This window comes from Morone saxatilis, unplaced genomic scaffold, assembly GCF_004916995.1.
Source record: "Morone saxatilis isolate NCDOM2014 unplaced genomic scaffold, NCSU_SB_2.0 Contig19, whole genome shotgun sequence".
NCBI lineage: Eukaryota > Metazoa > Chordata > Actinopteri > Moronidae > Morone > Morone saxatilis.
In genome coordinates this window covers 9,864,732-9,878,681 of record NW_023339751.1, presented here as the reverse complement: position 1 = coordinate 9,878,681, position 13,950 = coordinate 9,864,732, and the positions used below count along the sequence as shown (strand labels likewise).

General features: G+C 43.5%; 2 protein-coding genes across 2 annotated transcripts in view; one reads left to right on the top strand and one right to left on the bottom strand.

Annotated features, from left to right (window-relative positions):
- Nucleotides 1–433: 433 nt before the first annotated feature.
- rrp12 (ribosomal RNA processing 12 homolog) lies at nucleotides 434–10,467 on the top strand. The gene is made up of 34 exons (XM_035663117.1): nucleotides 434–491; nucleotides 1,643–1,872; nucleotides 2,005–2,088; nucleotides 2,219–2,295; nucleotides 2,406–2,511; nucleotides 2,602–2,718; nucleotides 3,030–3,169; nucleotides 3,269–3,395; nucleotides 3,515–3,613; nucleotides 3,694–3,785; nucleotides 3,877–3,988; nucleotides 4,202–4,302; nucleotides 4,399–4,513; nucleotides 4,602–4,744; nucleotides 4,833–4,954; nucleotides 5,035–5,099; nucleotides 5,191–5,353; nucleotides 5,460–5,614; nucleotides 5,744–5,811; nucleotides 5,903–5,996; nucleotides 6,081–6,239; nucleotides 6,356–6,436; nucleotides 6,525–6,630; nucleotides 6,734–6,841; nucleotides 6,929–7,086; nucleotides 7,178–7,269; nucleotides 7,927–8,082; nucleotides 8,175–8,347; nucleotides 8,452–8,556; nucleotides 8,649–8,695; nucleotides 8,796–8,874; nucleotides 9,050–9,117; nucleotides 9,211–9,293; nucleotides 9,402–10,467. Exons 2-34 carry the CDS (start codon nucleotides 1,738–1,740, stop codon nucleotides 9,502–9,504), a joined length of 3,633 nt encoding a protein of 1,210 aa, XP_035519010.1. The 5' UTR covers nucleotides 434–491; nucleotides 1,643–1,737; the 3' UTR covers nucleotides 9,505–10,467.
- A 428-nt stretch (nucleotides 10,468–10,895) lies between these two features.
- The window catches only part of antxr1d (ANTXR cell adhesion molecule 1d), a 22,539-nt gene continuing 19,484 nt past the window's right edge, over nucleotides 10,896–13,950 (bottom strand). Inside the window, exon 18 of the mRNA XM_035663118.1 lies at nucleotides 10,896–12,134. Within this exon, the coding sequence (XP_035519011.1) occupies nucleotides 11,844–12,134 (291 nt within the window). The 3' untranslated portion in view covers nucleotides 10,896–11,843. The remainder of the gene's footprint in view (nucleotides 12,135–13,950) is intronic.

The window sequence follows — 13,950 nt, the reverse complement described above, 5'->3', positions numbered from 1 at the left end:
ACACGCTAACTGAGAGAGAGATCCGATTGTCGGTAAAACACGTCATCCTAAGAAAACACGAGCTCCTAAGGCATTCTCCTCAGTACTCGACTGCCTTCGCTATAGTCAATGTCGGCTATCCAATATAATCATAAAGATAAACTGTACTCTGCAACAAACTTTACATTGCAAACGCTTCACAGCGCCACCATGCTGTCACCTAACATACAGAAGCGGTCGGAGACAATGTGAGCACGTCCCGTGACGTCATTGGAGAGCGACAGAGTCATGGATGGAGCCGCGCAGGACAGTCGGGTCGTGTTTACTTTCAACCCCGGAATAAATGGTCAATCGGGGTGGTGGTCGGTGGGGGAGGAAGGGGGGGGGGGTCGGGAAACGCGTGTGCGCGCGAGAGTGGACGAGTGGAAGAAGGACACAGTAATAGACGACTCGACCGCAGAAGAGTCCGTTTCCGGCCAGGCTGCTAAAAGCCTTCTTCAGCCGACCCACCGGTAAAGCTCCACCCACGTGGGTCTCCGGCTGTGCTAATGGTAGCCAGAGACAAAGCCCCCCCCCATTTTAACCTGCGCAGCTCATTTAGTGTTGCGCCGCAACCATGTTCACTCACCCAGCAACCCCAAATAAAGTTGTCGAGCAGGGACTCTGACTCTCTATCTCTCTATTTTCTCTCTGGTCACAGAAAATGACTTTTAGGTGGTTCAGTCTTCTAGTTTAACATGGGTGACACAACTGTGTGTTTGGTGGTTGTGTGGAGCAAAAAGACACACGTGTCGTTCCAACCAAATTAAGATAATTTAAGTTTATTAATGACTGATACCCTGAAACGAGCTCAGCACTTATGAATTATTGACAGTATTAAAGGCAAATAAGTGTTATAATGAATGTGGAAGTATTTGGCATTTGATTGTGTGTTGGCGTCGTGTACTCCAGCATATTGGCTTTTAAATGTATGATTTTAAATCTGATTTTGACTTTAAGCTGTAATTTGAGCTGTTGCACTCCACGACATGGGTGAAGAGTGCAGGAAACTAATAACGCCACATAGACTCCCCTTAATTTCAGGTGATCAAAAGTTAACTATAAGTATATAGATATATAATAATAATTGGACAATTATAGCAACATATATTTTGTATTTAGTTGCAGATCCATTGCAGTTAATGACAGCTGTAAGAATGTAATCCATAGACATCATCAGATACTTGGTACCCTTCCTGGTGATGCTCTGCCAGGTCTGTGTCGCACCAAGCCTCAATTCATCCTTGTTATGTGAGGTCATTGCCTTCCCTCTGGTCCTCAGCAAAAGAAACACATACTCAGAAAATATCTATCAACGTCAGGTCTATCATAGTTCATCTGCATTGTTTTAGAATATGGGGGCTTAATATAAAAAAAGGCATTTAAATCCTGCATTGTTCAGCCAGCATGGATATAAAAATAACACCTGCAAGAAGATTAGTCTAGATACCTAAAGGCAGCACTGTAGTTGCCTTAACGGACCCCAGTCTCTTATGTATTCCTGTTTATGCCCAAAGTCACTTGACTCTGATATCTGAATGCAACCCCATCGTGCTCTAGGACGGCTTCTATTGTCTTACGGGGAGTTCAGTTTAACGTAATGTTGTGCCTCTTTTACCTACAGGTAAGAGCGATCTGACGGTTGACGCTCTTAAGCTGCACAATGACCTCCAGGCGGGTCCGCTGGAGCTCGGCGGGGGCGCCCGTAAGGACGCCTGTATGGAAGAGGAGCCAGATGGTGCGTTTTCAGAAAGGACCTCTGGCACCTTCCTCAGCGGCCTGTCGGACTGCTCCAACCTGACCTTCAGGAAGGTGCAGCGCTACTGGGAGTCCAACTCAGCTGCTCACAAAGAGGTAGGCGGTACAATGAATGTAGATCAATAAATAACTGCATAAGGCTGATTTGTAATGGTTGTAGTCAAATAGCTGTTTTGCGTTTGGAGCAAAAGTTGAATAATTTAGGGTATTGCCTGATGTGTCTCACAGATCTGTGCAGTGTTGGCAGCTGTTACCGAGGTGATCCGTGGTCAAGGAGGGAAGGAGACTGAAACAGAGTACTTTGCTGCTTTGGTGAGTGCTGCTTCTTCTTTTTTTTTTTTTTTTTTAATATGTTTACATTACAAGACATTACCAAACAACTTTAGTATTAGTGAACCAATGTATTGTGTCTGAGAATTAAACATGCCTGTGCTTTTTGTAGATGACCACCCTGGAGGTTGTGGATTCAGCAGAGTCACAGGCTGCGGTGGCGTACCTCCTCAACCTCGTCATGAAACGGTTAGACTTTAACCACTTTTCCTCTGTCTCCGAAACAAACTCCTTCAGGCATGTCCAGGCAAGTTATAGATAACGTGTTTCTTATCTGATTAGTGTATTGTGTTTTCTAGTGTTCCTGCTCCAGTGCTCATGTCTAAGTTCTCGGACACCACCAAGGCTCTGATGGACATCATGTCGAAACAGGCCACGTCAGAGACCGCCTCAGCTCTCCGATGGGTGAGTAGATTTGATTTTTGATTTTGATTTTTTATTATTTGTTGTTGAAGACTGCAGAAGATATTTATTTAGCCATCTTTGCGTCTATAGATCCTGTCCTGCCTGGCCACTTTGTTGAGGAAGCAGGATGCATCAGTCTGGACTTACCCAACAACTCTTCAGGCTTACCATGGCCTTCTCAGCTTCACAGTGCACAGCAAGCCTAAGGTCTGTATCACCAGCCTAATAGTGACCGCCTCAGGATATTACATGTTGAATTCAACATTAAAAGTCCAGTGTGTAACATTTAGGAGGCTCTATTGGCAGAAATACAATATTATATAAGTATGTTTTCATTAGTTTATAATGGTAGCAGCATACTCGGATCATTAAATGTTATTCTGCTATCCTTATCCAGCTGTTTAATTTAAATTATCACATAGATTGCCACCAAAAAATCGGTAACACACTGGACCTTTTTAAATGAGATGCTACAATGTTGGTACTGTTTAATTTTTATGTCCACTTTTTCCTCTCAGGTACGTAAAGCAGCACAGCAAGGTGTTTGCGCCGTTCTCCGAGGAAGTGACTTCCTGTTTAGAGAGAATGCACCAACTCACCACCCTGCTGCAGTGACCACAGCCAAGTTCTGCATCAAAGAAATGGAGCAGGCAGGAGGTACGATTGCTTTGACTGGAGATAATGATCATCAGATTCAATGTCATTCTCACAGTCCGTTCGTAAGTTTATCATGTCTGTCCCCCCCCTCACCCATGGCAAGCAAAGAGGACACTACTACACTTCATGTGCTGGGTCTCCTAAAGGAGTTGATGGGGACATTTCCTCTGGGAGCTGTCAAATCCTGTTGTGAGACTCTGCTGCGAGTGATGACACTCAGCCATGTGGTGAGAGCACACTAACATTCATAGGTGCAGCCAGATAGCCTTTGTTCCTCTACATGGATATTCAGATGTGGCCTTTTTGTTTTTTGTTTTAAATATGGCTACTGTGTTTCTGGTTGTAGCTGGTGACGGCGAGTGCCATGCAGGCCTTTCATAGGCTGTTCAGCGGGAAGCCAAATGCTTCAACCCTCTCACCAGAACTCAACGCACAGATCATTACGGTGAGGAAAACACACTAACAAAACCAAAGAGCCAAAGTCATAATGTGGCGTAAAAGCTAATAGCTAATTCTCATCTTCAGGCTCTGTACGACTACCTGCCCAGTGAGAACGACCTGCAGCCTCTGCTGGCCTGGCTCGCTGTCATGGAGAAAGCACATGTTCACTTGGCGGGGTAATAAACCGTGCTAACAAATTATTTTCTTGTGATTATCATCTTTTTTTTCTAGTCAGATTAGTCAACAGTCTGTGTATCTTTTGTCTAGTTTACAGAGTTCTCTGAGTCTGGGTCACCTCCCTCGCCTCTTCTCTGCCGCCACGTCCTGCCTGTTGTCGCCACACACACAGGTGGTTTCTGCAGCCACCAATACACTAAAGGTAAAAACACCATCTTCAGGACATTCACACTGATTAACTCCAGAGTTGATTGGAGGTGTTTCTGGATTGAAATTGAATCTTTAAAGATTTATTCCTGACAGTGAAGTCTGCAAAATTAGTAAATTCCCTCAATTTAAACGGACATTTTCTGCAAGTGTCAGTTTTCATTTTGTAAAGCCCTAATTGATGATTTATTTATATGATCCGTTTCAGACTTTGTTGACTGAATGTGTTGCTCCTCACATGGAGGAAATGGGCATGATCACTGCCACAGCGTCTGCCGGAAACCCCTCTTATGTCTGCAAAATGTTTCGGTAAGTTTCCTAACTGTTTGCCAAGCTAGCCTCAGTCTTTCCCCCCTTATCTTCGTAGAGACTCATGATAACTGTGGCTGTGTGTGTGTGTTTCAGCATCGTAGAAGAAGGACTGTCCTATCGCTTCCATGCCTCTTGGCCATTTGTGCTGCAGATCCTCGGCTGCTTCTATCGAGTTGCAGGGAAACAAGCTCACCCCATCATGACCAAGGTATAGTCGCAAAACTCTGTAGTTCGCCACTATGCAAGTACGGCAAGATGAAAAGTTTGCCTGAGTGTTTGTGTTGTTTCCTGGACAGTCCCTGCAGTCTCTGGCAGACCTGCGCTCCACTCCTCAGTTCCCTTACAGTGGCGAGTTGGACCTGGCTGTAGGAGGAGCTGTAGAGAGCATGGGGCCTGAAGTTGTACTGGGCGCTGTGCCTCTGAACATCACTGGCTACGAGTAAGTGGACACACAAACACTGTGGAGAGGGCTTCTCGTCATTAATAGTGGTTTAACTAACTTGTTGGTTTTTTTTCCCCCCCACCAGGGATGACTTGGAGTTCCCACGCAGCTGGCTGGTCCCTGTCATACGGGATCATGTGAAGAACACTCACCTCGGTTTCTTCGTTTCTTATTTCCTCCCTCTGGCCACTACACTCAAGCAGAGAGGTAAACCAAGTGTGTGACGCTCTACTTAAAGTGGTCAGGGTTAATGTGTATCGACTGACGACTCCGTTCTTGTGTTGTAGCTGAAGAGTTGGAACAAACGGGACAGAAACTTGAGGCTAAAGTCTACCAGACATTACAGCTACAGGTAACTCTACGCTGACTTAACTTTGATGTATTCAGAATAAAGAGTTCCAGTGAATGAGTTGTTTAGAAGTGTATGTCTGCCATTCACTCAGATCTGGACCATGCTCCCTGGCTTCTGTACATGTCCCGTGGACCTGCTGACTTCCTTCAAAGGCGTCGCCCGTGTGCTCGGTATGGCCATTAACGAACAGCCAGACCTGAGACTCACGGTGTGCCAGGCTCTACGTACTGTCATCACCAAGAGTTGCTCCACTGGTAGGAAGTCACACATGTTCACAGAGAGAGATGATGCATTAAAAATTACTGCTTACTCCTAATCATCATTCCAAAACCGTGATGTGTCTGCTTTTTATGTTTGTAGCGGAAGAAAAGGCAGAAGTGGGCCGCTTCGCCAAGAACTTTCTACCCATCTTCTTCAACGTGTACAGCCAGCAGCCTCCAGCTGGAGAGTCTGGCACTTACAGGATGGCTATACTAGACACCATCAAAGTCTACTTAACTGTCACTGAAACAGAGGTGAGATTTATTTGCACAACATGCATCAGAAAACCCCTGTTTACAGAACTGATCATTTTTGGTTGTCTGTCCTGTCATTGTCCATATTTTCTGTGCCGGTGGCTCACTAACCAAAACGATCATCCTCAGATGATCTGCACATTCCTACAGAAAGCCACAGACAGACTGAGCAGCTCAGACACCACCGAGTTCACAAGGTGGGTCATGAATGTGAATAATATTGCTATGGACTTGTGTCTGCATTAGAATAGATATCAATGTACTCACTGTTCTGTCTGCTTCTCTCAGGCTCTCAATGATGGACCTTGTGGTTGCCATGGCTCCCTCTGTCGACACGGCCACCATGACTAAAACATTTGAGCTGATTAGGCCGTATTTAGAGGTAAGTGTCAAACAGTGCGCTTAACGGCCTGTCCACAGTTTCAGTTCAAATATTTCTTGTTAACTTTGTGTCTGTTGCTTTCAGACCAAAGAGCCAGGCATGCAGAAGAAGGCGTACCGTGTGCTGGAGGAGATGTGCGGAGAAGAGAGAGAGGAGTGTAGGTCGTTTGTTGTGGCTAATCTGGAAACACTCAAAGTTGTCCTGCTCGAGACTCTGAAAAACGCCTCTTCGCCAGCAAAGAGGGTGAGGCTGCCGTGTTGAGGGATATAAAATAAACCAGACTCTAGATGGGATTGTATACCTTGATTTACAGTGCTGTCTGATCGTATATTTCTGTTTTTTTTATTGCGGTTTCTCAGCCGAGACTGAAGTGTCTGATCCACATCGTGAAAAGGCTCAATGAAGAACACAAAGACTTTATCACCGCACTGCTGCCAGAGGTACAAACACAAATAAGCGCTGGCAAGCACACACAACACAGCACAGTACTGACATTTATCACCTTCATGAGGCTGTTGTCTCTTTCAGGTGATTATATGTACCAAGGAGGTGTCTGTCGGAGCTCGTAAGAACGCCTACAATCTGCTGGTGGAAATAGGAAATGCATTTATCCGCTTCTGTGGGAACACAAAAGGTAACACACTTTTGTTGTGTATGTTTGGAAATAAGTTTCTCATTTTAAAGAGTTGAGAGGTGGACCGTGAGGGTTTAAAGTACTAACTGAGTATCTCATCCAGATGCCATGGACCAGTATTTGGTGTTGGTGTACGCAGGACTCACGGGCTCCGTCACCATGATCACCTGTACAGTGTTGGCGTTAACCCGAATAATGTTTGAATATAAAGGTAGGCCCGCTCACGTTCCTCCCGGTCTTTTTGGATGCTTATATTTGTGGACCGGTGGACTCAAGTCTGGTGCCTTTTCTTTCTCAGACGCTATAGACGCGGACACCAGGGAGCAGCTGCTGCACAATATTTGTCTGCTGCTCTCGTCTCGTACCAGAGAGATAGTCAAAGCCGCCTTGAGCTTCATCAAGGTCATCCTCTTCATCATGGACCCTAAGATGCTGGCATCACATGCCACTGTCATGGTAAGCATCAGGATTATAGATGTTTGACTCCACTATATGAGTTAGCTGTGCCCTCTTTTAATACAGACCTCACTTTCTGTCTTGTGTTCAGATGGAGGGCGTTGGGAGCATCAAAGATGATGTGAGGAGGCACTTCAGAACCAAACTGAAGAACATCTTCACTAAGTTCATCAGAAAGTTTGGGTACGTGCTGGTTCTCTTTTCTTTTTTATATACTATAAGCATCAACTGGGCATCATTCACCTAACTTGTGCCTCTGATTAAGATAAAGTGGCGTGTAATACAGCAGTATCACTAAATCCCTTTTAATTGAAAGACAAGTTACTGTATATCAGCACAGAGTTATTAAAATTGAATTTGTATGTATCATTTTTAAGTGTCTCTTCAGATTTGTATTCTTAAAAGAACTGAACAGAATTGAACTGATTGATTTCTGTGCTGTTTTTGATCAGTAATTGATCATCAGGGATCCATCTGGTTTGATTTTTTTGTTGGTTTGTCTACTACTAGTTAACCAAAACAGTTTTGTTGTAAACACAACTGATTAAGCACTCTCCAGTGTAATTATTAGATGATGTTAGTAATAATATAATCATATGCTAACAAAGGGATGCTTTGTTTAACAATGGCACCAGCTGTTTGTTGAGTTGAACACAGCTGACTCCTCTTACACTGATTGTTTGGGAATAGAGTTTAGGGCTGAAAATAAGATGCTTCCACATGTCCACATTTTTGTGCCACTCTTTTGTATCTTTTTTTTTTTTTCCCTACCTCCACCGGTCACTGTAGCATTGTGTACGCTTGTGTGTATGTGTCTGATTATCCGCTCTCCATTTCCAGTTTTGAACTTGTGAAGAGCATGCTGCCTGCAGAACACCACAAGGTGCTTGCAAACATCCGCAAGGCTGAGGCTCGCACCAAGAGGCGGAAACAGGCCTCAGAGCAGAAGGACGACTCCGAGAGCGAAGAGGAGGCACCTAAAGTGAAGAGCAAGAGGTATACCGCTTACCCTCAAACACAAAGTCCTCTCTTCCCTAATACATATTCCTAATTTCCTCCTAAATAACGTTCTGTCTTCTCCTCTCTAGTATTGAGGAAATCCTTGCAGAATCAGACAGTGATCTGTCGGAGGACGAAGGAAAGGCCGGTAATGCTCAGAAGAAAGCAGGCAAACCGCAGAAAGGACGGGCCTGGCTCAAAGAAGGAGAGGAAGATGACCCTCTTAACTTCCTGGATCCCAAGGTTTCCCAGAGAGTGTTAGGTAATAAATAGTTACTGTAATCCTGCATTTTAAATTTGTCAAGAAAAAGAGCTCACTGTATTGTGTGGAGGTTATTTGTTAACATGGTTTTTGTTGTCTCTCAGCCACCAACCCCTCGCTGAAAAAGAGTGCCAAGGTTGAGCACGGCTTCAAGGTGACATCAGATGGACGGCTGATCATCAGAGAGGATGAAGAGGAGGATGGAAAAGGTTAGAGTAAATCCTGTAGTTCATCCAGCTGTCTTCTTACTTTGCTTTATTTATGAACAGGCTGTGACAATAACCCATTATTTTTCCCACAGATGAGGGAGAGATGAAAGATATCCTGGAAGAGGCTGGAGTCAAGAGTGTGAGTACTTCTATATGTGAAAAAGTAATTATGTAGCGCTATCTCGACATTTTTGTTTCTGATTTTCATTAATTATCTTTTTTTTTTTAATAACTTTCAGAAAAAGACACAAAAAAGGAAATTCCAAGATGGCAACTTTGATGAGGACATGGACATTGAACCCCAGCTAAAATATAAAGGTATGGCTGGTAGCAAACACCCTCAATGAATAGTAAATTCATTCAGTATTAGTAAATCAGATTATAGATGGCCTGAGGTATAGGCAAGAGTGTAAGATTACATTCAACCAAACCAAAAGCATCATGTCCATTACAAATTTAGACTAAAAAGCACTTCTTTTTTTTTTGCTCTCAGCCGGGGGCTCAGGTATCCACAGACCCCTGGGAGGAAGGGAAGACACTGGTTCAGACTACAAGTCAAAGGTGAGTCCAACAGCATGTAGAAACACCACTGCAGGAGTTGTTGGTTAGAAACTGTAATCCTTAATGTTTATTCTTTCATACTGTGTCTCTCAGAAAGGAAAAGGAGATGTGAAGAAAAAAGGAAAGCTTGATCCTTACGCTTACATCCCTCTGAAGAAGGCCCAGCTCAATCGCAGGTATTGGAAACATTTTTGTCATCGTAGAATTTCATAAATGTCTCTGAGGACATTGGTTTATATACAAGATTGTCAGACACTAACGTGTTTTTATTCGTGTGTTCACAGGAAACGTGCCAAACTGCAGGGCCAGTTCAAGGGCATGGTGAGAGGAGCCCAGAAGGGGGCGCTGTCTGGAAAGAAAATGCAGAAGAGAAAGGGGAAAGCCTGAAGAACATACTTATATTACTCAATGGACTTTAAATACGATGTGTGTGTGTGGTGGTGTGTTCATAAACATACTAAAATGTAGACATACACCTTGGATATGTGTGTGTGTGTCTGTCTGTGTGTGTCTGTCTGTGTGTGTTTCTGACAGTCATTGAAGGTGAACCAGTTTGTTTTTAAACTGTTTCCATCTCTGTAAGCTCCAGAAATGTGTAATGAGTAACGTCAGACAGCTTTCTCAACAGTCAGTATCCAGTGTGCGTTGAATGTGCCATCCCTGCCTTGATGGATATTGACAGACTAAATGGAATCGCTGTCAAAAATAATCACCCAACTGTGATTTTTTCACAGATGCATCTGATAAAACTCTCCCTTTTGATCGATATAAAAGATGTATTTATGTGTAAACATTTTCTAGATATGCAGACAGACAATAAGACTGGTTTGGGAAGAGTAATGCCTGTTTGTTATTGCGTTATTTTGTCACTGGAGGGAGCTGTTGTCTTCTGGTTTATTAACAGTGCATAAGAGCATTCATGAATGCATTTAAAGATGACTTTAAATATACATTTTCAGAGCTGTTATCGCACTGTAAGGTTTAAATCCATATTTTCCTCTTTAACAATTTCCGTATGAGAAACTTGCAGTTATCTCCAGCCTGCGATTAGGTTTTCATGCGACAGTGTGCCTTCAATGCAGCTCCTTAAAGACACAGAGAAAAGGGGCTGTAGGTTGTTGTTGTGCAGGGCGAGTTAACATACCATTAGCCTTGTGTGATTCATTTCCCGGGATGGATTGCAGCAAAATGAGTCATGTAGTGACAGACTGACCTCCTAATTGCACTCTTTTGTGTCTAGACTCAGTGTCAGTGTTTCTGAGAAGGGGCGTTGATGTCCTGAACTGATTCAGGATATGCTCAGATCAGGCACCATCAGTGCTGAGGTATATAAAGTCACTTCAGAAACTATTCAGGCTACTTCATTTTTTTTTGCACTCTTTATTGTCTCCATAAGTTTATTTTTTTTTTAAGTTCACTGCAGGATGTGGAAACAAGTAAGAAAAGATATATATCAATGCAGTGAATGTGACTTTGAAAGCATACAAAAGCAACTCTTTAAGAATTTAGTATTAATTTTGCAGACTACCTATAAAAATGTCATTGATAGGTTATTATTGTCCTAATACCCTAAGTGTAATTAGTTTAATTAAAACATCACCAAATGTTTCATCCTGCAATATCCCATTAACTAATAAATATGCTATTAGGTTTCTGTTGCGCTGACCTCAATGTGTTTGTAAGCTGATTTGCAATATGACAGAGCAAAAAAAGTCTAATTGAAATATAATGCCATATTTTTGTAATAACTATGTAAGAAATCACTGCCAACCAGCACATAAAAAAACCCATTTTCTTTATTGAAGACAGACACAAAAGGTTATTAATAAAGAAATAATGCAAATGATCATTTCAGTCAGTAAATGCAGTATACAGGAGAACCCTGAAGATACAAACTTTCAATGCAAACTTTCACTTGAAGGTGCAAATGAGACCACAAATACATCAGATTTCGTGCCCCAATGCTTCCTTATATCCACCTCGATCTTACCCTCCCTCAGAGATTGGAAAACCCAGAAACCCACCTGATACTAAATAGAAAACAGATGCAGACAGGGCTTTTATTACAATAAATAAAGTATGGAGAAACTGCCCTGCAGTTACATTAAGGTCACTGAACTCTTGCACTAAATTTTAACTAGGATGTAGAAAAAGTTTCTTTGGTTGAAAAGCTAAAATGATGAATCAGTGATTTGTTGCACCCTAGATAGTAAATGTTTAAAAACCAAAGCCAACATAACCAACATTATCTTTCACTACATGCTGTATTTTTATCACATCCTGGTTCAACATTATTATTCTCCACAAACCCAAAGTAAACATGTCTACTTACCGTCAGCATTCATGCACAAACAGTCACAATCTAACTTTCAACAACACATCGATCCTTTATGTTGAATTACCAGAAAGAATTGCACTTACTCTTACCACTTAAATCAACATGACTTCTAATACTGTACATACAGGCTTAATCAAGTAACTACATGCTTGTCTTTTCTATAATGTTTCTATAAAAATGTTATCTTTGATGAAACTCAGTAGCTGATTTGGATATCAGATAAATATTTTCTTGCTGTCCAGCAACAAAGCACAGAGCTTCCAGTCAGAGCTCCTGCCTTATAAGATTTTACACCTCTTTGCTGCCTCAGTCTTTGGGGTGAAAGGAGGACATATTTTTATTTATGGAACAACTTGATGTTCTTCATTGGATGCTCTCTCTTCAATCATCAGAGCCTGGGTGGGGGTCGAGATGGCGGAGGCCCTGGAGGCCCAGGGGGTGCACGAGTTGGGGGTGGACCTGGAGGGGGTTGGATCACAGAAGGTGGTGCGCGGGAGGGTGGCGTGGTGCGGGGCCCTCTCGACGGAGGCTTTGTACGGGGGACCGAGTTGGAGACAAGAGGTCGCTGTTCGGCGGGTGGAGGAGGAGGACGTGAGGGAGAGTGATGTGTGCGAGGCGGAGCCTGGTGGTTCGGGGTGGAGTCCCCATCTTTGACTCGTTGGAAACTAATACAGCGACCCTGCAAGACACACAGGCAGGCAGACAAAAAGGTTAAACCACAACGGCGAATCATCATTTCAAGGCAGAATACAGATTAAAAATCCAGTGCGCCTTCGTGCAAAAGTCAATGAGCTTCTAAGATCCACCCGCCAAAGGGGTTTGTGTGAGTCTCTGCCTAGCTCTGCTGACAGAGGCATGTGTGTTAGAGGCCCCCAGAGGACACACAGAGCTGCTTCTGTCTTCTGTCCACACCTGCACTACAATAGCTGTGATGCCAGCAAAGACATGCACTGACAAAGTTATCACACACACACACACACACACTTTTGCTGGCTGCAGCTTTCCCCATTTCCCCCTCCTCTTTTGTAGGAGCCTCTGCTGTGACTCGGCCTCTCTTGATGCAGAACAGAAAGTGGTTTATGTCTCTTATGTGCTTGACTTGTTAGAATGTAAAGGGGGGATTTCAATATCCCCACAATAGTTAACAGAGGCCCCTTAGCGTTTAACATAATTTACAAGTCCGGGAGAATGGAACGCTTCTCTTATTGTTCTCATTGATAGTTTGCCTCTCTGTTCCCTGCATAGCATCCTTCTGCAGACACACACACACACACACACACACACAAACAAACTCCTGTCATGCTCAGTCAGTGTGTGAGGGATGGAGAGTAGGTCTCAGTGTCACAGACCCTTGGTGGTCTGATTATAACACCTTATTAAACAGAGAGGCCCTAAAAGTCACACAGGGGCCAATAAGAGGACCCCAGCAAGAGTAGCTTTGAGACTGAAGGAGCCATTGTGTGTATGTGGGTGTGTGTGTGTATATGAGGGGTACGTAATTGATTAGGGGGCAGCCTGGTAGGGGGGGTGACTGCTTCGGTCTTGTCGCTGAGGCCGCGGTGAAAGGGCCAGTTTGTGAGCAGCAGAGCAGCAGCACAACACCAGAGACAGCATATGGACACAATGAGAGCACAAGCTCATGAATATGAGTGTGTTTGTGTGTGTGTGTGTGTGTGTGTGAGTGAGTGTGACTGTAAGCATGCATCCGCCAGAACATATGGCCTGAATGAAACCTCAGCCTCATGAATAACAGAAACAGAGGGAGAGAAAGGTTAGGGGGGTGGTTGCAAGTTAGCAAAAAGAAACACAACTGGTGTTGAAAAGAGCAGCGGAAAAATGGAAAAAAAGATTATTACACCTTTTTAGTAGTTGATATGTACATAGATGAGTTGTGTGAGGTCAGCAGTGTGTTGCTTGTGATGGTCAGTCACCCTGTGTGCCCCTTTGGCTGTAATGTCTGTCAATGCTTTACTTCCCCTCATGGCGATTGTTTACTTCAAACCCTCAACTCCTTTTTGGGAGAAAAACAAAACCCTAAAAACACCTCCAGCATCCCTCTTCACACCAATCTTGTCTAGCCTCTCTTTCTCCCTCTGAGCCCCCAAGACTTTGCCTTTCCCTCACAAACACATACTCACACACACACACACAAAGCAGATACTTTGTGGCCGTTTACAGGGAACTGATGCACGCACACATTTCTCACCATTATAGTAAAGAAAATGGGAGAAAGACGAGAGAGTGGAGACGCACATCTGACCTGACAGCTCTGCCTGTCACCTCGCATGACATTTCAGCGATCCACTCGCATAAGGAAAATGCACTGTGTTCTCGCATTTCTTAGTCTATGCTGCTCTCAAATGTGGAATTCATAGATAATAGTAGCAGGATCACAGATCAGAAATTGGTAGATTGGGGATTAAAGGGTTGGTTTATCAAAATTAAACAAACATCTACATCTTGTGGCCTCCGGTAGTTTACTGGTTATTGTGACA

Excerpts from the sequence above, each read along its gene's own strand:
- rrp12 (XM_035663117.1), top strand. The coding sequence starts at position 1,738 with ATGGAAGAGGAGCCAGATGGTGCGTTTTCAGAAAGGACCTCTGGCACC. Across the intron at positions 5,997-6,080 it reads TGATTAGGCCGTATTTAGAG|ACCAAAGAGCCAGGCATGCA; the intron begins GTAAGTGTCAAA and ends TGTTGCTTTCAG. Across the intron at positions 6,437-6,524 it reads TCACCGCACTGCTGCCAGAG|GTGATTATATGTACCAAGGA; the intron begins GTACAAACACAA and ends TGTCTCTTTCAG.